Source organism: Stegostoma tigrinum, chromosome 1, assembly GCF_030684315.1.
Source record: "Stegostoma tigrinum isolate sSteTig4 chromosome 1, sSteTig4.hap1, whole genome shotgun sequence".
NCBI lineage: Eukaryota > Metazoa > Chordata > Chondrichthyes > Orectolobiformes > Stegostomatidae > Stegostoma > Stegostoma tigrinum.
The window spans coordinates 28,102,352-28,126,451 of NC_081354.1; the positions used below are offsets into that span (position 1 = coordinate 28,102,352).

Below are 24,100 nucleotides of genomic sequence, written 5' to 3' on the forward strand. Positions count from 1 at the left end.
ACGTACATGCAAAGCCCATTAAAGGCAATACAAGACATTACAGGCAAGGGGGAGGGGTCTAAATCAAAATGGAGTTGGAAGAGGAAATAAAGCACCTCACTCCCTGCAGTGCCTCTGTCTCTAAAGACACTGAGAGTAATATTTTTAACCAAACTGTTCTGACACACTTCTGGAGTATGTGGGAATTGAACTCAGACCTCAAGGCTCAGTGGTAGCAACATTATCACTGCACCACAACAGCCCTTTTTTCTTTTGAAAACCTACCTTCAAATTAACTAATTCAAACAACTAATGATCATAATTAACAAGCAGTGTCTGCCAGATGCAATGCAACAAGAACTGAAATCAAAAAGGTGAGGAAAACAAGGGAAAGACAAATTTAGAGTGGTCTTGGAGGGGGAGATAATGTACCTCAGTCCCCATGGTGCCTGTAAGAACTCTGCTGTCTTTTTTTATAGCCACCACCAAATTAACTGGTTAAGTTACTAATTGATTAATAATGAAGAAGCACTGCCTACCGGGGTGGTTACTTTAATTACCACGTATGATTAGTTCATCTCTACCTTCAAATGAGAATCTAGTTAAAGAGGTTATGGGGGCATTGGTGTGGTGGCTGTGAAAGACATATTATGGCACACCTGTAGAGCAGGTGAGACTTGAAGCCAGGACTCCTTACTTAGGAGTCTGCAGACCAGGTGAGGACAGAGGTCTCCTTCCCTAAAGGATATTAGTGAATCAGATGGTCTGCACCACAACAGCCCCTTAGTTCCTCAGTGTATAGTTTTTTTTCCAATCAAGCTCTACAGGAATGTTATTACACAGTTCTGGAGTAGGTAGGATTTGAATTCAAGCCTCCTGGCTTAGCGGTAGGTACATTACCATGTGCCACAAAAGGGCCTTGCTGGTAGTGTCCTTGGTCCAACTGTCTTCATCGGTTTCATCAATGATCTTCCCTCCATCATAAGGTGAAGAGTGAGGATATTGCTGATGACTGGAAAATATTCAGTGGCATTTGCAACTGCTGAGATACTGACACAGTCATATTCAATTGCAGCAAGATGTTGACAATAGAGATAACAAAGTGTGGAGCTGGATGAACACAGCAGGCCAAGCAGCATCTTAGGAGCACAAAAGCTGATGTCTCGGGCCTAGACACTTCATCAGAAAAAACAATATCCAAGTTTGGACTGAGAAGTAGCAAGTAACATTCCTGCTATACAAGTGCCAGGCAATTACAGAATCTAACCGTCATTCCTCATCCAGTGCGATAACTATAAATGAGTCCCCGATTATCAACATCCTGAGATTACCATTGACCAGAAACTGAACTGGACTAGCCAAATAAATACTGTGGGCTCATGACCTTATCAGAAGCTAGGAATCCTGCAAGTTGATGGTTGTGGTGGAAATTCTCAACACTTTTGAAAGAAATCTGGATCTGCACTTGAAACACTGTAACCTGGACTTCGTGCTGGAAAGTAAGACTAAATTGGGCAGCAGTGTGGAGGCAGTGGCCTAGTGGTATTATCAATTAACGATGCTTTGACCAAGATAATGTACTGGGAACCTGGGTTTGAGTCCCACTATGGCAGATGGAGAGTTTGAATTCAATGAAAATCTGGAATTAGGACTCGAATGATGACCATGAATAATTGTCAACTGTTGTAAAAACCCATCCGATTCACTAATATCCTTTAGGGAAAGAGACCTCTGTCCTAATCTGGTCTGGCCTACATGTGACTCCAGACCCGCAGTAATGTAGTTGTCTCTTAATTGCCATCTGAGCAATTGGGAATGGGCAGTAAATGCTGGTGTAGCCAGCAATACCCTCCTCCTGTGAATGAAATTTTAAAAAGCTAGTTTATTCTGCTGGTGCAGAATCGATGGGCTAAATGGTCTTGTTTAACACCGTAACTTTTCGATAGTCCTATGGATGGGTGACTGAGAGCAAAAGTGAAGGATACCAGGTGGGGAGGTAATCATAGTGGAAGGTCTGCCTCATACACTGCACTGTGTTGAGATCCTCTGTAAAGAAAGGACAAAATAGAGCACGGCTCAGACAATCCCTGTGAAGCCCAGACTGAATTTTTTTGACAGGAAAACTGTCACTAGATTGCAATGGCATGAATCCCTGGACTTGCACTAGACCAACTGCTTGACTGTGGCCTGTCTGCTAGAGTAGAAATGGCCCAGCCCATGGACTGGCCCCTGAATGACTGGAGTCTGCCCTCACCTCAGTGAGCATTCTCCTTCTCATATATTACCGTGCTGTTGGCACATGCATCACATCAACACCATATTAGACTTCAACATGTACGCCCCTTTCACATTGACTCTTCATTATGTTTTACACCCATACTTGCCTGCCTTTCCACCTGTGCCGAAGTACCACTTGAGAAGCTGTAGCTAGTGCATTGTTATTAATCAGTTGGGTACAGATATTCCAGGGCCAAGTGGTATGTTAGGGAACATGGTGGTGCCCAATGCAGTTGTAGTTGCTTCCACAAAAGTGAGGGGAAGGAATATTGTAAAGATATCATTAGAGGAAGTGAAAGCTGTGTACTCACTTGAGCAGATATCCGAGAGCTTCATGCTTGGTTTCTGCAGTTGAATTAATGAAGTATTGAATATCTCAATCGAATGGAAGTTATTTGGGAAGAAGAAGTTAGTTCAAGTGTTTGGGGTATTAATGAGATGCATATATATGTATATCAACTTTTCACCATCCAGTGTTAAGAAAGTGACCAAATGAGAGTTTACTTGTAGAAGTTTAACTTGGTGGTGAAAATCTGATTTTTAGACATTTGCCTGATTTAGGTAATCATACCTAGCATGATTCATTACCCGAGGGATGGGGAAATCCTTCCTTAAATGTTGTGACAGAAGTTAATAAGGCCATGACAGAATCATATTAAGGACCGGCTTTACTTGCATTAATGTGTAAGAGCAGGTTGGGCATTGACATAACTCCACAGAGGCCAAATCACCCTTTATTTACACGTGCATAGTACTTGATACTGGCTTCCTCAGAGCCAGCTCTCAGAGTGAACAGAACTGACACTCCTGTTTATATATGTCAGCCAGGGCTCCCTGATTGCAGCTGTTAATCTGGTCCAATCGTGAATTCATGTTCTATGAAGCGCCCTTGACTGACCTTGTTCTAACCATTGCAGGTATATGATTCATGGTAAGGAGAATATAGGGATATAGGAACAGGGCAAGCGCATGAAGTTAAAAATAGGGTTGACATGAAGGATAAGTATCAATGAGTTCTGGTTGGGCTGTGGCTTGTTTCTGTTGAAGTTTCAAGTGCTGGCCATCACAGTTTCCCACAAAATACTTTGTAGGTTATCCCCTTCTTCAAAGGAGCTTTTTGTCTGAAATTGATAGTTCTCAAATAATTTGAGTCATTTGATTTCTAGGTGCATTGAAATGAAGATGTATTTGCAAACAGAAAATGAAGTTTATATAAATGTTGGTCAGACATTGATAATGTTTAAGTATGATGATATTTATATCTAGATAATGTTGAATCTAGTTCTGACATTGAGAAATTTAAAGCTGCAGTAAAATAAATGCATAATGAACAGTGAAAATCCAAAGTAACTCTTGAAAGAAAAACCCTTGAACAGTGAACTAAATTTGGAAGGTAATGGACCAAGGCTTCCCAAACTAGGAGCCGTGGAAGCGGTACCCATCCATCGTGTCACAAGATGAGATTTCTGGTTTGCGAGCTTAGCGGGAGCAATGGTTCCCAGACTGAAGCTCTTGTAAGCCACTTAAAATCAGGAAATGAAATATGCCAATTTAAAACAATGTTAAAGGATGTCAAACTTTAGTGGGATAATTAATAATTAATAATTGAACTTAAGAATTAATGATTACTAATGTGATGCTAATCATGTGTGGAAGTGAGCTCAGACTGAATAATAACAGCTGTGAGACCCCTTTAAATCAAATTGTGGGTGACCTAACTAACCAATCTTGAGGTATACTTCTTGGTCCAAAGGAACAATGAGAACCCTGCTGTTTAAACACTTTGCTGTGCCAAATCTCTCCTGTTCTTTGCATCTAGAATCTCCTTCTGACACAACCCACTCTTAGAACTCTTATCAAAAAGATATATCTTGGTATCCTCTTATAGTCTGTGCTACCAGCTACTGGAGCATATTGGTGAAAAGCACTGGAGAGAAAATAAATAATACAAAAAATGGTATGAAAGCATGATTGCAGGAGGTTTATTGTAACTGCACTTAACTACAGTCTTTGCAAAGTTTTAATTGTGTAACTATGTCCACATTTGAGCCTAAGGGGAAAAATGCAACAATTATTTATTGTAATCTTAGCAGGTAGATTGACTGGAATCCTTTAGCCTCTGGTTAAATAAGGGAAGAAAATAAATCAGTTTAAAGTAATGGGTGGATTAGACCAGAAATGGCACATCAACTTTCCATGCGGCTGTGACATGATGCAATATGATGACAAAAATGCTTAAATTCCATTAGATTTGAAGCAGGTACAGGAATTTCTTTTGGAAGGGAGGAGGGGACTGTGGAACAATCATAAATCATAACTGATTTTAGTTCAATTTCTTGCAAAATTACAAACTGAAATAGGACTCCAAAAGTTACAGAGATAACATGGTGTAGAACTGGATGAGCACAGCAGGCTAAATAGCATCAGAGGAGCAAGAAGGCTGACACTTCGGGCCTAGACCCTTCAAAATGACAGCCTTCCTGTTCCTCTTACGCTGCTTGGCCTGCTGTGTTCATCCAGCTCTACACCTTATTCTCCAGCATCTGCAGTTCCTACTATCTCTATCTACAAAAGTTACACTTGTACTTAGAGGTGAGCAATGAGTAATTGAATGATGTTTATCTATTAAAGTTCATGAGAAAGTTAGGGTTCTTTCCTGACCTTCGCTATGACTGTTGCCTATCAGGAGGATAATGGAAACAATTACTGCTATTGTTGTAAATAAATTCAAAATAATGCGGATTGTTAATTCTACCAGGTAACTTTGTTCATCCAGCTGAATTGTGATTGCTTGAGCATGTGGTTCATTCACCTATCATGAAGCATTTTGAAGCTCAGTGTTCTGGTGGGCGGTAAACATGGTTTTGGTCAAAAAAAACTCAGTTTTGCCAGACTGCTAATGACCTAGATTCAAGTCTTGATAGACATGAAACTATGGACGCGGCAATACTAGATTTATCAAAAGCTTTTGACAAAGTTACTCATCAAAAGCATATGTCCATAATTCACTACTATTGAATCGGGGACATTTTTAAATTGGATCTGCCATTCCATGTCAGCAGAAGACAAAGGGATAGGAGACAGTGTGATTGGGGAATTGTTCATCTGAAGGCGATCTTCTTTGGCAAATCTCAAGGGACTGTGTTTAATTGATAATGTAATTATGTAAGTTGTCAGTTGCCAACCTTTCATACTTTGACCTCCTTTTGCTAAATATAGTCATTGTTACAATGCAGCATCAATTAGTGTAATTAGTCCAAAGATAACATGTTTAAATTGGAATTATACGTATGTGATTCTGTATCTATGCGTGTGCTACTATTGTCACTCATGGAGATAATGGACTAAGATTTATGCTTATATAATATAATATTTGATGTGATGTCTAATTTGGCTAATCAGTGACCCAAGCGTAGACTTATTCCATTAAGATATCAGCTGCAGCCTAGCTAACAATCAATAATATAGTGGGACTTCATTGCATTTTAAATGTTAGTTAAACTCCAATCTTTCAAGGACTTGACAGCATATGGTCCAGTTTTTAGCCTAACTCATCAGAATTCATTTGGTGCTATGTGCAATAAAATTGACCTAGATTTTATGGTGGCCTGATGTTTATTTCTGAAGCATAGATGGAAATTATGGGTGTGGACTTTGCGAAGTCCCAGATGTAGCACATTCCAAAGGAATTGCCCAGGGATTGGCAATTAAAGCTTGGGCGATTCATCTATGCCTGGAAACTTTAAAATGCAACTGTTTAGATCATAGAATATTGGAGGATTCTGCTGTGGTTAGTTAAGTAGTTGCTTGGGGAAAGTTTAATGATTAGATATCCAGACAACCCCGAACAATTATTCAACTAGCCTCCCAATTTAAACTCTAATACTCAAACTGCACCTCCTCCAGACCATGACCTGTCACCCCGACCTCTCTCCTGTACCAGTCCCAAACCTCCTCACTTCTAGGACCTGACTACTGTGGTCCTGCTGCTGGACTTGAGCCCCCATTGCCCAGTTGGTATTCCTGACACCAGCCCAGTGTGAGCACCATGTCTTTTCCCCCTTTTCCCCGCTTCTGGACCCTTTATGCCAATCTTCCTCCACCCCCAACCCCATTTTTTCATGTCCCAGACTGAAGCCCCCAACCCTGCTGCCAGACACCCCCCCCCACCCAACAACCACTTCCTCCACCTTGTGCATAGACCCAATCTCTACCTTCACCCACCTTTGGACCCAATAACAACTCTACCTCCCTAGGACCTGATATCACCTGCCACACCCTTCCTCGCTCCTGCCAAATTTGATATTTCCCTACCACTCTAACCGACCCAAAATGGGCTCCTATTTCCTTGTCCCACCCCCAACACCCTCCCCTCAGCACTAGACCCCTGTCCATTTGCCCTGTAGCTTTACTTGCCTGGCACCCTATTTTCCCAGGCTCTTAACATAGAACATTAGAACATAGAACATTACAGCACAGTACAGGCCCTTCGGCCCTCGATGTTGTGCTGACCCGTCATACCGATCTCAAGCCCATCTAACCTAGACTATGCCATGTACGTCCATATGCTCATCCAATGACGACTTAAATGTACCTAAAGTTGGCGAATCTACATCCGTTACAGGCAAAGCGTTCCATTCCCTTACTACTCTCTGAATAAAGAAACTACCTCTGACATCTGTCACCCCTCAATTTAAAGCTATGCCCCCTCGTGCTCACCGTCACCATTCTAGGAAAAAGGCTCTCCCTATCCACCCGATCTAACCCTCTGATTATTTTATATGTTTCAATTAAGTCACCTCTCAACCTTCTTCTCTCTAATGAAAACAGCCTCAAGTCCCTCAGCCTTTCCTCGTAAGACCTTCCCTCCATACCACGCAACATCGGCCGCACCAGAGTTTTGTACAGCTTCACTATAACCTCTTGGTTCCAGAACTCGATCCGTCTATTAATAAAAGCTAAAACACTGTATGCCTTCTTAACAGCCCTGTCAACCTTGGTGGCAACTTTCAATGATTTGTGTACATGGACACCGAGATCTCTCTGCTCATCTACACTACTAAGAATCTTACCATTAGCCCAGTACTTTGCCATTGGTTACTCCTACCAAAGTGCATCACCTCACACTTGTCCGCATTAAACTCCATTTGCCACCTCTCAGCCCAGCTCTGCAGCTTATCTGTGTCTCTCTGCAACCTACAGCATCCTTCATCACTGTCCACAACTCCACTGACCTTAGTGTCGTCTGCAAATTTACTAACGCATCCTTCTACGCCCTCATCCACGGCTCCTGCGCTATACAGCTTCCTCCCTGCCTGACAGGTACATACTTATCTAGGACACACAGGAGCTTTTCCTTGAATAGGATCCACATTTCTAATGTGCCGATCCCCTGCAGTTTCCTTCCCCATCCTATGCTCCCTAAATCTTGCCTAATCTCATTGTAATTGCCTTTCCCCCAGCTATAACTCTTGCCCAGTGGTATACACCTATCCCTTTCCATCACTAAAGTAAACATAACAGAATTGTGATCGCTATCACCAAAGTGCACTTTGCACTTATCCTTGCACTTATCTTACATCGCTGTTGACAGCAACTGGGCTATTACATTTCAGGTGATGACAACTAACTGCTGTGAAAATGGGTCTGTTTTCCTTTTCCTCCCCCTCTTTAACTGTTCTGTTCCACAAAAGACCTGTTACTTTGGAAGTATAGCTCAGCATTTCTGAAAGAACCCTGATCAGAATCTTCTGTCAGAAATGCAGACTTGTTCATTTTGTTAAAAAAGGAAAGGAACAAAGTGGGAAACTGCATGTGGTGGCCACTCCTTGAGAATGTAGCATTAGTATGGCATGTGTTCACTTTCATATAGTATCTGTGCTGAGCAAAGTAAAGCTTTTGTAATTTCAATTTTCCACTCATTGGCTGACTGAATTATGGATTTGCACTGGCCTAATTTGAATAAATATTTATTACTTGGATTAAAGTATTCTGAAAAAAGTACCATTGTTATTTATCTGTCAGCTGTCTTAAAAATAATAAAAATGGACAACCACAAGCATTAAAAGTCTGTATTAGAAACTGGAAATTTTAGAATTATGAGGCAGCTCAGTAGAATTAAGGGATTCAAAGGAAAATATGCATTGTGGTGAGGTTGGAAAAGTAAGTTATAAGGAAACGTCAAGAGTCAGCAGATACAACAGTTGCAAAAAGAGGCATGTCGGTTTTTTTGTGTTTGTTCAGAGTGTGGGCATTGCTGGCTGGGCTGCCCATCCATAATTGCCGAGAAAGCAGTTAAGGGTCAATCATATAACTGTAGGCTAGACCAGGTATAGAGAGCAGATTTCCCTTCTTTAAAGGACATTTTTGTTTTATGACCATTGACAATGGTTACATGGCTGCTTTTTAAGGTAGTGCTAACCCTCCTTCTACTGACCCCTTCTCCCACTTCCAATGCAAACCCTCCTCCTGGACACCACCCCAAGGCCTCCTACCCTCCCTTGACCTCTTCATCTCCAACTGCCGTCGAGACATCAATCGCCTCAACCCCTTCACCCCTTTCACCCACTCCAACCTCTCCCTGCAGAATGGGCAGCCCTCCGCTCCCTCTGCTCCAATCCCAACCTCACCATAAAACCCACGGACAAGTGAGGTGCAGTTGTAGTATGGCACACTAGCCTCTATATCGCTGAAGCCATGCGCCAACTCTCCGACACCACCTCCTACCATCCCCGGATCATGACTCCACCCCCCTGAGCACCAAACAATCATCTCCCAAACCACCCACAACCTCATTACCTCAGGTGACGTCCCACCCACAGCCTCCAACTTCATTGTTTCCCAACCCCGCACCACCCACTTCTATCTCCTTCCCAAAATCCACAAACTCGCCTACCCTGGTCGACCCATTGTCTCTGCCTGCTCCTGCTCCGCTGAACTCATCTCCACCTATCTGGACTCTATTTTCTCCCCCTTGGGGTCCAGGAACTCCCTACCTACATCCGTGACACCGCCCACGCCCTCCACCTCCTCCAGAACTTCCAATTCCCTGGTCCCCAAAAGTTCATAATTACCATGGACATCCAGTCACTATACACCTGCATTCCCCATGCAGATGGCCTAAAGACCCTCTGTTTCTTCCTGTCCCACAGGCCTGATCAGTCCCCCTCCACTGAGACCCTCATCCGCTTAGCCAAACTCGTCCTCACCCTCAACAACTTCTCTTTTGATTCCTCCCACTTCCTATAGACAAAGGAGGAGGCCATGGGTACCTGCATGGGACCAAGCTTTGCCTGCCTCATTGTAGGTTATGTGAAACAGTCCCTCTTCCATACCTACACTGGCCCTAAACCCCACCTCTTCCTCCGTTACATTGATGACTGTATCGGCACCACCTCATGCTCCCACGAGGAGCTCAAACAGTTCATCCACTTCACCAAACCCTTCCACCCCAACCTTAAGTTCACCTGGACTAGCTCTAACACCTCCCTCGCCTTCCCGGACTTCTCTGTCTCCGTCTCAGGCAACCACCTAGAAACTGATGTCCATTTCAAGCCCACTGACTCCCACAGCTACCTAGAACACACCTCCTCCCACCCACCTTCCTGCAAAAATGCCATCCCCTATTCCCAATTCCTTCGCCTCCGCCGCGTCTGCTCCCAGGATGAGCATTCCACTCCCCCACATCTCAGATGTCCTCGTTTTTCAAGGACTGCAACATCCCCCCCGCAGTGGTCGAGAACGCCCTTGACCACGGCTCCCGCATTTCCCGCAACTCATCCCTCACACCCTGTCCCCGCAATAACAACCAAAAGAGAATCCCTCTCGTCCTCACATACCACCCCACCAACCTCCAGATCCAACGCATCATCGTCCGACACTTCCGCCATCGGCAATCCGACCCCACCACCAAAGACATTTTTCCGTCCCCACCTTATCTGTTTTCTGGACGGACCACTCTCTCCGTGACTCCCTTGTCCGCTCCACACTAACCTCCAACCCCACCACATCCGGCACTTTTCCCTGCAACCGCAGGAAGAGCTACACCTCCCCCCATACCACCCCCCTCACCCCCATCCCAGGCCCCAAGAAGACTTTCCACATCAAGCACAGGTTCATTTGCACATCTGCCAATGTGGTATACTGCATCCACTGTACCTGTTATGGCCTCCTCTACATTGGGGAAACCAAGCGGAGGCTTGGGGACCACTTTGCAGAACACCTACGCTCGGTTTGCAATAAACAACTGCACCTCCCTGTCGCAAACCATTTTAACACCCCCTCCCATTCCTTAGACGACATGTCCATCCTGGCCCTCCTGCAGTGCCACAATGATGCCACCCGAAGGTTACAGGAACAGCGACTCATATTCCGCTTGGGAACCCTGCAGCCCAATGGTATCAATGTGGACTTCACCAGTTTCAAAATCTCCCTCCCCCCCCCCCCCCCCCAACCACATCCCAAAACCAGCCAAACTCGTCCCCACCTCCCTAACCTGTTCTTCCTCTCACCTACCCCCTCCTCCCACCTCAACCCCCACCCCCATCTCCTACCTACTAACCTCATCCCACCCCCTTGACCTGTCCATCCTCCATGGACTGACCTATCCCCTCCCTAGCTCCCCACCTACACTCACTTTTCCTGACTCCATCCCCGCCTCTTTAACTTGTCTCTCTCCTCTCCACCTACCTTCTCCTCTATCCATCTTCAATTCGCCTCCCCCTCTCTCCCTATTTATTTCAGAACCCTCTTCCCCTCCCCCATTTCTGATGAAGGGTCTAGGCCCAAAACGTCAGCTTTCGTGCTCCTAAGATGCTGCTTGGCCTGCTGCATTCATCCAGCTCTACACCTTGTTATCTCTGCTTTTTAAGGTAGCTGTCTTTGAAATTCCAGATTTTTATTCATATGGCACTGTCCTCCACTGTGGCATTTGAACCCATTAGCCTGACTTTCAGGATTGCTAGCTCGCCACCATAGCTGTTCACAAATCATTCAGTTTATTAACTGCTCTTTTCTGACTTAACCTATTAACTCCAATTTTCCAATTAGTACATCTCTGTTTTCGGTTTCTGTTTCAATGTACGCTCTCTTTTGCAACACCTCAAATAGTTCAGAGTTGGGCAGCAAAATAACTTGATGGCTTGGTGAAATGGTTTTGCCAATAATGAATTCTCCTGAACCTTAGGATGACATCACATATTCCAAAAAAACCAAACACAGATAATAAGATGTAAAGATTGTGTGGCTTTTACAAACAATCAGGCCTAGCAGAACGCAAAAATACCTGTATATAACATGGTGACACTACCGCTATGCTACTAATCAGGTTGGGCCAATTACAAGCCCACTGTCAGAACAAGCATGAGCTAATCTCAGCATTATTGACACTGTCAAAACCCGTGGTATATGACCATTCAAAATTGTGCCCAGACATCTTGCTTCAAGGTTAGAAACAATCCAGAATACTAATAGTAAGGGCTGTACTATATGCTTTATATGCTCAACTGATCAGACAAAAATTGGACAAAGCTTGTGAATTTCAAAACACAGAGGAAAGAATTGAGATTTTAGCAGATCTACCAGTGCAAAGGCAACTGCACCATTCTCACAATTTACAGTGAAAGAGAAAAGATCCCATCCCTGAACATTTTCAATTCTGCACTGTCTTTGCCTGCATTAGAGTGCACCTTCGCAATATTCAATCACAGAAGGATTCTGCCATGGGAATAACTAAACTAGTAGCACTGGAATCCACAGAAATCCATCACCACAGACCATTATAAACGGTGGAGCGTCAGATGTAAAAGCAATCTAAAATGCCACTTATTAGCGTGTTCTAATCTGTATCCACAGAATATTTATCTTAAGTAATCTCTGCTTGGCTGAAGGGCATTTCTTCTATGAAAGTATTAAATCGTGCATCAACATGTAAAAAACATTCCTTTGGCATATTTTCCACAACCACCTTCAAAACTGATTCATTTTTAATTCTAAACCATGAAGTAAGCACTTCATCTCAGATAATCTGACCATCAATAACAAAAATATCTGCTTAATCAACCATTTAATTGATGCAAGCCGTGCCTTAGAAACTGACATTTCAAAAGTAGAAGTATTTGTGATTGCACCTGCACGTGCAGGAAGATGTATTATTGCTATTAATTTTGTCCTCAGGATTTTAATTTGTATTTTGGTTTTTTGCAAGATTGTGAATGTTGTAACCTCATTTTAACCATAACCTGCACATTCACTTTACTGACACAATTCTTTGAGAACTGCCGCCCGCAAGAAGAAGTGCAGAAAGCAAACTGGAGAAAAGAATGTAAAGAATCCTAAAGTCAACGACAAATTTCATCTTCCAAAACACTTACCAAGTGTGTGGTCGGGGTGTGAATCTTGGATTGGGATCATCAGTTGTGCAAGGATTCACAAAACTTGTGACGAATGACATGGAATTTGCTTAGTGGCCAATGGTACTCGTTAGTGAGTGATTGCTGCTATCGATGAACACTTCGGTACTTTCTGAACTATTTTGTTAGTACCAGCTAAAAGGATGAATTATTGGTTATAATTTCCAACTTATGATTTCAACGTATTTCAAATACAAGACTGTTACAGCCCGATTTTTAGTAAAAGCTGAGACCAGCTAAGTGAAACATGGCTATGTGATCAGCATTGGTATTTGAGTGTTGTAGGTTGTAACATATGTAATAAGGGTTTGGAAGGAAGAAGAGTAGGTGGCTGTGCTAATTAGAGACAACATAATGGGTCGTAAAGTAAAAAAAAGTAAAAAGTAACAAGAATCAGCACCCATGTGGATTGAAATAGAAAATAACGATTGATCATACGTGGATGGTTATGCAGCTGGAAGAGGAAAGCTGTGAGTAAATTTGTGAAATGACTCAAGGCCATTGAGTAATAATAATGGGAGACTTTATCTTGTCCCAAATAACTATCTGGAAAGATAGGGTGCATTAAGGGAATTGAATTTTTGCAGTGTGTGCAGGATTTCTTTCTTAGCCATTATGTATAAATGAATTAGATTGGTTCTGGTAATAAATAAAGCACAGCATCTGTGAGAAATCAACATAGAAGAACTTTTAAACAAGAGCAACCCACACCACCATTAACCTAGAATAAGGATTTACAAAATACACAAGTGAAACAATGCCAAAATAATAGGTTGGGGGAAAGAATTTCATACTTTTGTTTATGAGAGTGGAACAGGGGAACAAAACTGGGCCAAAAAGTAAACAGAACAGAAATACATTTTAAAGGGTGACCAACTAATTTCATGAAAAAAAGTCCTGCTGATACATTATTGGCCAATATGGATGTGTATAGCACCATGACTGTACAAGGAGGTAAAACTAAAACTAATGAAAAAGGCATTCATAAAACACATGAACAATGGGGGGAGGTGGAGAAGAACAACTAAAGAATGCAAAGTTATTTAATAAGAGAAATAAAAAAGATACAACTTAATTAATCAATCATGAAAAATGCAGTTAAATCCTGAAGCATTCTACAGACAAACTAAAAACTGGGAATTGGACCATCAAGGAATGCATACAATAAGGTCATGGACAATGATAACAAAACGGCAGTAATATTATTTCCTTCAATTATTATCAGAACAGCAGGGAGGCTTTGGCATTATAAATGTTATTGGCAGGGGCAATACTTGATGAACAAGCTAAACCCAAGAGACAATAAAACACCTGAATTATATTTGCACAGATTAGAAGAAGCACAGAAAGAGAAAAATGGTTATATTTATTCAGCAGAAATCAGCACATGTTATGATTCCAGGCAATTGGATGACAGCTCAAGTTATTTCTATATTTTAATAAGTGAGTTAGAACGAGTCCAGGGAATATAGCCATAGATCCAAATGTCTATGATAAGGAAAATAATGGAGTCTTTAATCAAAGATGTAATGCAGAAACATGTAGAAACAAAAAATATAATAGTCAACCTATATTGCAAAACGAAATATCATGCTTGATCAACCTTTTTGAATTCTTTACTCATGTCAACATTGTTACTTCTTTAATTTACTCGAAGGAATATCCTTGGAATTTCAGAGGACCTTTGACTGAGGAGTGGATTTGTGTGTGATTAGAGCATGAGAGAAAGGGCTCCTGTGGTGCAATGGTAGTCATTGTTCCCTCTAAGCCGTGCCTGGAGTTGCTCCAAGGTTCCTGCTTCGCGATTAATATCGGCGTGCCAATTATGGCACTGACATCTGTTTCTTGAAATCACTTCTCGGCACGGCCTCGGAAGCTAGCACAGCTGGAAAGAAAATTGAATGGAACACTGTTGTAGCCAAGAAACCTGGGTTCACCAGTTCTAGAGGTGTGCCATAACATCTCTGAGCAGTTTGATGAGAAATCATCTAGAGCATGGACCAGTACCAGCATAGATTAAAGAAGAAGGCATATTGAAATCTTGAAATGCCAAATGCTGCAAATGTACAGCTGAAAGAGTGATGTAACTTTTTATTCAAGTTCTTTGCATATTTTTGAGCCATTTAGAAAGACTATGTTTTATGGGCATATACATGTGTAACATGCACTTGACTCAAATTTTAATATTTGTAGATGTTGCCTTATCTGGTATCATTCACAATAAGTCTAATTGTAAGGAGAGAAGTTTAATACCAGTTAAAACATAATGTTACCTGTTTAATTGGAACTCTGCCCTGTTAAAATAATAAAAATAAAGGAAATCTGAGATTAATTGTTGGTTAGTGAGGAATTTCACATTCTGCTGCAATTTTGACTTTGGATAATGGTATCAAGTGGATGATATTGAACCAATCAATAAGTTTTTGGAAAAAAAAAATTGGAAGATTTATGCAGTAGTCTGAGAAAAACAGTCTAATTTTATTTTTAAGTTTAAAATGCAAGTTTATAATATATTCATTTTGGGTGGACATTATCTCAGATACGTTCTTGTAACTGCGTTGCTTAACAGTTATCTAACCTGAACTGTAGTTCACACTTATCGGGCACTTGCTAAAATGCCTATATTCCTCTTTTGCTTTCCAATCTCCAATCATGAGAGCACCATTCTGTTAACTCCAAATGTCATTTTCATGTGTGACATCTTATCAAGTATATTTTGAACATCCACTTAACCTGCATTAACTACATTTCTTCTCTGTGAAAAATTAGCAGAATATAATCTTTATGTTTGGCCAAAAATAACCTGCATTTTAAAACAGACTATTCGACTGGGGTTGGTGGGAACTTCTGTTTCTCCAACTCCTTAGCTATTTTCCTTTTGAAGAAGACTTCAAGTTGTTCTTCTCTCACAATATCTTTTTATGTACAATTTCGGAAAATTATAGTTGAAGCTCCCTCTATTTTTTCTCTAAATTCCTTAGGAATCTTTTATGTTTCCATCATGGTCCATTGATCTGTCTGCTTGAAATAACTTCTTTAGGCTGAATTCACTTTCAAGTAATGAACTCCACTAACTGTTTTATACAAATCTTGACTGTGCTATAATCTCAATACACGAAAGTACAAGAAAGTTGAGAATTCTTAATTACAAACACACTTGCCTGTATTATGTTTTCACAATGTAACCTGCAGCATTTCATGGTCTTATACCATTCTGAAGAGGAGTGATCGCAATGTTGAAAACATTAACTCTATTCCTCTTTCCGCAGATACTACCAGTTGAGTTTCTCTGCCAAGTTTCTCCTGCGTTCTCTGTGTTTGTTGTGTTAGTATTGTTCCATGGCAATTTGGAGAATATGCTGAAGCATTTTTATTTGAAAAAGACACCAGGCAGATGGTGTGCTGAATGTTTGCACTGTCTACTTAACGGCATTAGAGAGAAGTCTGAACCATCATCATTGTCAGGGGTCCTTTCAAGTTGAATGATGAGCTGCCAGTACTTAACAGTGTGGGATGTGCAGGTTTGGAAATCTAGTAGCCCCTCTGTGCAGCAACATTAAAATAAACCCTTGTTGGAAAGACAATCCTGGGGAAGGAGGGCATTGAATACCTAGAAGTAAATGGGAAAATGAATGCTACTTTCCCCTTTTGTGATGTTTTCAAAGGGGCCTTAAGTTTTTTATTTAAGGATTGTTAGTTAGGCCCCTATATCAAATAGCAAAGCAGCAACAGGAAATGTCGATTTTTAAAAAATAATTTTGACATTTTGAAATGTAACTTGTGTTCTTCTGAAGACATGTATATCTGTTTTTATTCGTTCATAGGATATGGACATTGTTGGCTAGGCCAGCATTTGGTTTGCATTCCTAATTGTCCTTGAGAAAGTGGTAGTGAACTGCCGTCTTGAACATTGCAGTTCTTTGGGTGTAAAGACACCCACCATGCAGCAGTTCCAGAACTTTGACAGTGAAGGAACAATGATATAGTTCCAAGTCAAGCCTGTAAGTAATGCAGAGTTTCAAAGAATTTTTGAAGTGCACTGGTCCTTATTGCCAATTCTCTTTGTTTTTTTTTAGGAGACAGCTCCCCTTCGTATAAAAAACAGTCACTACTGATGAGGGTAATGTGTTTACTTTTCAATGGCAGTGTGGATTTTGTTCTGGTCAAGATTGAAGCATGAGATCTTTATTACATTTTCTTTTCTCTTTGCAGAGAAGGCAAGTGAAACGAGTTTGTTTCTACTGTTACCTCCATCTTAATCTGGACTGCCATATTTTCACATTCATAAACACTGAGACTGGGATTTCTCTGCTGTTATTATGGTAATTTTTTTTTCTAGACATCTATCACATTTAAGTATATAATAAAATGCTTATTGAAATGGTAAAATGCACCACACTGTAGAAAATTGATAATTGCTAACCTATTGCAGTCATTAATTTATTTGACCATCTCTGATCTGAAGATTTCCTGATTATTTATTGTAATCCAGTTGATGTTGCCTGACCTGCTGTGTTCCTCCAGCTCCACACTAGTTTGAGGTAGTGTCGCAATCAGAAAGTTTGTACAATTTCTTTTATTGTTTGGGGGTACTGCATCATTTACATATAGTAGAACAAAATATTCATATTAATAACAGTCTAGGTGGTTTGACTGATAGAGAGTAAATGAGATCCAAATTGTTTTGCATGTTTAAAAAAATGAAAAATAATCGAGATGTTTTCGCCTGAAGACAAAGGCTTATGTTCTAATAGTGGATAGACTGCAAATCTCCAAAGTCCTAACAAGATGTAGAGGATGTCCAGCTATGAACATTTGTGCTCTCATATGTCAACTTACTTCCAAAATCAAAGACAGCTAGAGCTTTAAGCTTAGCTGTTAGTCTCAGCTTGAATACAAGACCCGTGTGATCTGTATTGCCGTGATGCTGGGCTTTGTGATGGGAGCAATACAGAAGAAACTATTGTAATGTTGAGTTGTCGGCTTTTGTAAAATATCACTAAACATTACAGAAAATTTAATCTGGCATGATCCAGAAGAAAAAGTATAGCCAGTGATTAAAGATTGTGCAGTTCACTATCTCTGTTCATGCAGAGATTAGAAAGATCAAATTTGTGAGGCATTAAAATAAGGCTGGAAGATCTGTCTAATTGTGGGAAATTCTGTATTGTCAAAGTTGTCTCAAGAGATATCCTGTCTTCCTCCAGCAGAGGCAATGGGATGGTTGTAATGCCATTGGACTGGTGATCCAGAAACCCAGGATAACATTTTGAGGGCACGAGTTCAAATCACTCAATGGTGGATGATGAAATTTGAATTCAGTGAAAATCTGATATAAAAAACTAGCCTAATGACAACTAATGTCTGTCAATTGTCATAAAAACCCTTTTGGTTCACTAGTATATTTCAGGGAAGGAAATATGCTATCCTTGCCTGGTGACTTCAGAACCATGGCAATGTAGTTAACTTTTAACTGCTCTCGGGGCAATTTGGAATGGGCTATAAATGTCAGTCCAGCCAATGGCATCCACATCCATGGCTGAATATGAAAAGGTTAAACGTTTCCAGTTTAGGAAAGGAAAAGAGTTGATTAAAAGATTAAACACTTGAGAGCTAAGTATCTATTTGGAATGATTTGGGAAAATTGAGTGTATATTTAAAGGATGATGTAAAGTATGGTGTGAAGTGTAAAGTGTAACGTGAAGTGTATTTTAACAGTTATGCTGAAATTTAAAGGGGAAATTTTATGAAGTGTGGTTTAAAGTAATAAGTCACTTGAAATTATTAGTAGTTTTGGAGAATGGCACTTGACTGTTATATCCAGCAAGCAGGTTACCACATGCAAGAAATTAGTCACCCTTTTAGACCCAAGTCCACAGAAAATGACACTCCCTCTGAAATTCAGAAGATCTAGTTGCTAAAATTGCTGCTGGACTGTGAAGCAACTATATTGTTTTGTAAAGTTGTAGCGCGCATTTTGGTTGAAGGCCGCAAGATTGGACATTCTTTCAGTGTGGTATTTGGCTTATCATGGTGAAGAATGTGCCATCTTGTATGCCTTTATATTTTTGACTGATTTTAAATTTTTGAAAGAGGGATTTGAAATGTTTTCTGAAGAAATGGATATTTAGTCGTTAAATAATGATGGGATCATTGCTACGAGATTGCAGTGTTTGAATGTGTACAATTGTTGCACAATCCCACTTGGACAATTAACAATATTAGAAACAGGAATAAGAGCAGGCTTTTTCATTGCTTAACTCAGCTCCACTGTCCAGTAACATCAGCTGATCTGATTGTAACATTCAATGGTTGAAAGGGTGCTTGAGTTATGAAAAATCTTCCTCAATTTATTCTCCTTAACCATCAAATCCTACACTAGCATTGTTTATGCCACACAGTTACTGTTTTTAGGAATTTCTGTGCAACTGTGTTGTTCAATACATTGTTTCAGTCTTGTTGATTAAAGCACAAAGACACTGACGACTGCACTTTTTTGCCGGCCCTGCCTCATAATCGTGGATTCCCTAGTAGTTCAAAAATCTGTCCATCTCAGCCGATGAATCCACAATGAAAATCATGTGGGGCTGATACTGCTAGAAAGATCCTGGATTGCAACGTTAGGAAATAGTGTAACTTGTATTTCTGTGTTGAAAATTTTGCACTTTGTGACCTTTTACAACTTGCATTCCTACTTATCTCTGTGTCATGAACAATCATCTAAAGACTCAAAACTTGAAGTGGTATTCATAGAGTTAGCTGACTGCAGATAACTCAAGGCAGTTTAATTCTAGTATGTGTAAGAAATCCATTTGTATGGAAATTTTACATTTTACAGCAAATAGAATCATTGAGTCATACAGTGAGGAAACAGTCCCTTCGTTCCAATTTGCCCATTGCCAAACAGGTATCCCAAACTAAATTAGTCCTATTTGCCTGCATTTTCCCCATATCCTTCTAAACCCCTCCTATTCCTGTACCTGTCTGAATGTCTTTTATATGTTGTAACTGTGCCTGCATGTACCACCGCCTCTAGCAATTCATTCCACATATGAAACACTCTCTGTATGGAAATGTTGCCCCTCAGGTCCCTTTTAAATCATTTTCCCTTCACCTTAAAATTATGCCGTCTAAGTTTTGAACTCCCCTACCCTAGGGAAAATATATTTGCCATTCATCCCGTCCATGCCCCTCATAATTTCATAAACCTCTGTAGGGTGACCCCTCAACCTCCGGTGCTCCAGGGAAATTAGCCCCTGCCTGTCCAGCCTTGCCCTATAGCTCAAACCCTCCAACCCTAGCAACATAGTAACATTCTTGCAAATCTCTCTGAACTCTTTCAAGTTTCACAAATTCTTTCCTATAGCTGGGAGACAGTTGGTGTTCTACATCAGCTCCTGGCCTCATTACAGCCTTGGTCGAAGCATAGACAAAAGCGGTGAATTCCAGAGGGGAGAAGAGCCAATGTCTTGGAACCCAAGGTAGTTGTTGAGTGATTGTGGTGTGAGGGAACCCGAGCAATACTGGAGTCAATGGGAATCAAAGAAAGCTGTCCACTGATTGGGATCTTAATGAGCATGAAGAAAAGTGGTTGTGGTTATTGATGGCTAATCATCAAAAAAAAGACTGTGGAGGCTGGGTGTTGGGTAAGGTAAGCTTTTTTTTCTTTCTCTTTATCTCATTTAGCATTCCAGTATAGAGTGGTGGAAGCTAAGACAATTGCATGCTCCACTTGTGGGATGTGGGAGGTAAGCGTCACTACTAGTGTCCCTTCTGACTTCACCTGCATGAAGTGCACCCAAGTCCAGCTCCTCACAGACCATGTTAGGGAACTGGAGCTGGAACTGGATGAACTCTGGTTCATTTGGGAGGCTGAGGGAGTGACAGATAGGAGTTATAGGGAGGTTGTCACACCCAAGTTACAGGTTAAAGGTAGCTGGGTGACTTTCAGGAAAGGGAAAGGGAATAGGCAGACAGTGCAGGGATCCCCTGTGGACATTCCCCTCAATAATAAGTATACCGCTTTGGATACTGTTGGAGGTGTTACCTACCGGGGAAAGCCATGGCAATCAGGTGTCTGGCACTGAGCCTGGCTCCGTGGCTCAGGAGGAAGTGGGGAGAATAGGAGAGTGATAGTGATAGGAGATTCAACGGTTAGGGGAACAGACAGTAGATTCCGTGGTCTCGAACAGCATAGTATGTGGCTTCCCGGGTGCCAGGGTCGGGGATATCTTGGATAGAGTCTTCAGGATTCTTAAGGGGGAGGGTGAGCAGCCAGAAGTCGTGGTACACATCAATCCTAATGACATAACTAGGGAGAGGGATGAGGGCCTGAAAAGGTGTTATAGGGAGTTAGGCTGGAAGCTAAAAGTTAGGATGAGCAAAATAGTAATCTCAGGATTACTACCGGTGCCACAGGCTAGTGAGGCTAAGAATAGAGAGCGAGTGCAGCTGAACTGGTGGCTACAACTCTTGCCTGGGAGGAGGGCTTCAGATATGTGGATCATTAAGATACCTTTTGGGGTATGTGGGACCTGTACAAGAAATACGGGTTGCAAGGACTGAACTAGAGCGGCACCAATATCCTGGGCAGGAGGTTTGTTAGAGCTCTTCGGGAGAGTTTGAACTAGTTTGGCAGGGGTTTGGGAGCCAGAGCTAAAGATCAGAAGATGGGTAAGCCGTTGTACAGGCAGATAGAGCATGCAGAGAATCTGTGAGGAAGGATAGACAGTTGATAGGGCAGTCAGCACGATGGGCTGAAGTGTGTCTATTTTAACGCAAAAGTGTCAGGAATAAAGGTGATGAACTTCGAGCGTGGATGAGTGCTTGGAGCTATGATGTTGTGGCCATTACAGAGACTTGGATAAGACACGAGTGGTTGTTGGATGTTCCAGGGTTTAGATGCTTCAAGAGAAATAAGGAGGGGGTTAAAAGAGATGGGGGAGTAGCATTGCTAATCAGGGATGGTATCAGCTGCAGAGAGGGAAATTGCCGAGGAGGGTTTGTCTACTAAGTCAGTATGGGTGGAAATCAGAAACAGGAAAGGAATAGTCACTTTATTAGGAGTTTTCTATAGACCGCTCAGTAGCAACAGAGACATTGAGGGACAGATTGGGAGGCAGATTGTGGAAAGGTGCAAAAGTAATAGGGTTGTTGTCACGGGTGACTTCAATTTCCCTAATATCGACTGGAACCCCCTAATTCCAAATAGTTGGGATAGAGCGGATTTTCTGAGCTGTGTCTAGGAAGGATTCCTGACTCAATATGTGGATATGCAACTAGAGGGGAGGCTGTATTGGATTTGGTGCTTGGCAACAGGTGTCAGATCCCTTGGTGGGAGAGCATTTCGGTGATAGTGATCACAACTCTGTGACCTTTACTAAAGTCATGGAAAGGGATGGGACCAGACAGTGTCAGAAAGTATTTAATTGGAGGAGGGGGAATTGCTGAATCCCCAACAATCAAAATTCTGGAGGTTACCTCTGACCAGAAACTGAACTGGATTGTTTGATTGATTTTATTCTCACATGTACCGAAATATAGTGAAAAGCTATGTTTACGAGTGGTACAGACAGATCAAGGCAAGCAAAGGATGGACAGACTGAAAAGAGGCATACAGGTTACTTTGTAGGTTACATTATTTGAGGCTAGAGTCCATTCAACAGCCTGATAATGACTAGAAAGAAGATGTTCCTGAACCTGCTCGTGCATGTGTTTAGGCTTCTGTATCATCTGCTTGATGTAAGAGTTTGTAGGAGGTCATTACCAGGGTGCCAAACAGATCCTGAAGCAGGGTTATACTCAAAATGTTGACTGCTTCTTTCCCCTAGATGCTGCCTGGCTTGCTGTGTTCTTCCAGCCTCCTGTTTGTCTACCTTGGATTCTAGCATCTGCAGTTTCTTTGTTTCATTACCAGGATGCAGTGGGTCTTTGATGATGTTAGCCGCTTTTCTGCGGCTGTGTAAATAGATGGAAGTGATAATGGGAACTGCAGATGCTGGAGAATTCAAGATAATAAAATGTGAGGCTGGATGAACACAGCAGGCTCAGCAGCGTCTCAGGAGCACAAAAGCTGACGTTAGTATGGCGCACTGACCTCTACATCGCTGAGGCCAAACGCCAACTCTCCGACACCACCTCCTCCTGCCCCCTCAGTCATGACCCCACACCCGAGCACCGAACCATCATCTCCAACAGCATTCATGACCTCATGACCTCAGGGGACCTCCTACCCACAGCCTCCAACCTCATTGTTCCCCAACCCCACACGGCCCATTTCTATCTCCTTCCCAAAATCCACAAACCTGCCTGCCCTGGTCGACCCATTGTCTCAGCCTGTTCCTGCCCCACCGAACTCACCTCCACCTATCTGGATTCCATTTTCTCCCCTTTGGTCCAGGAACTCCCCACCTACGTCCGTGACACCACCCAAGCCCTCCACCTCCTCCAGGACTTCCAATTCCCTGGCCCCCAACACCTCATTTTCACCATGGACATCCAGTCCCTATACACATGTATTCCGCATGCAGATGGCCTCAAGGCCCTCCGCTTCTTCCTGTCCCGCAGGCCCGACCAGTCCCCCTCCACCATGGACGTCCAGTCCCTATACACCTGTATTCCACATGCAGATGGCCTCAAGGCCCTCCGCTTCTTCCTGTCCCGCAGGCCCGACCAGTCCCCCTCCACCGACACCCTCATCCGCCTAGCCGAACTCGTTCTCACCCTCAACAACTTCTCTTTTGATTCCTCCCACTTCCTACAGACTAAGGGGGTGGCCATGGGCACCCGCATGGGCCCCAGCTATGCCTGCCTCTTTGTAGGTTACGTGGAACAGTACCTCTTCCGCACCTACACAGGCCCCAAACCCCACCTCTTCCTCCGGTACATTGATGACTGTATCGGTGCCGCCTCTTGCTCCCCAGAGGAGCTCGAACAGTTCATCCACTTCACCAACACATTCCACCCCAACCTTCAGTTCACCTGGGCCATCTCCAGCACATCCCTCACCTTCCTGGACCTCTCAGTCTCCATCTCAGGCAACCAGCTTGTAACTGATGTCCATTTCAAGCCCACCGACTCCCACAGCTACCTAGAGTACACCTCCTCCCATCCACCCTCCTTCAAAAATTCCATCCTCCACTCCCAATTCCTCCGCCTCCGCCGCATCTGCTCCCACGATGAGGCATTCCACTCCCGCACATCCCAGATGTCCAAGTTCTTCAAGGACCGCAACTTTCCCCCCACAGTGGTCAAGAACGCCCTTGACCGCGTCTCCCGCATTTCCCGCAACACATCCCTCACACCCCACCCCCGCCACAACCGCCCAAAGAGGATCCCCCTCGTTCTCACACACCACCCCACCAACCTCCAGATACAACGCATCATCCTCCGACACTTCCGCCAACTACAATCCGACCCCATCAACCAAGACATTT

General features: G+C 42.5%; 1 protein-coding gene across 4 annotated transcripts in view; it reads left to right on the forward strand.

Annotated features, from left to right (window-relative positions):
• The window catches only part of LOC125456096 (interleukin-15-like), a 58,391-nt gene that overhangs the window by 9,858 nt on the left and 24,433 nt on the right, over positions 1–24,100 (forward strand). For 3 of the 4 annotated variants that reach the window (XM_048538807.2, XM_048538836.2, XM_048538817.2), the window contains exons 2-3: positions 16,742–16,785; positions 16,878–16,987. In XM_048538807.2, the coding sequence (XP_048394764.1) occupies positions 16,780–16,785; positions 16,878–16,987 (116 nt within the window). In that variant the 5' untranslated portion in view covers positions 16,742–16,779. Of the gene's footprint in view, positions 1–16,572; positions 16,667–16,741; positions 16,786–16,877; positions 16,988–24,100 lie in introns of those variants that run through there. The other variant, XM_048538828.2, reaches the window with a different exon arrangement.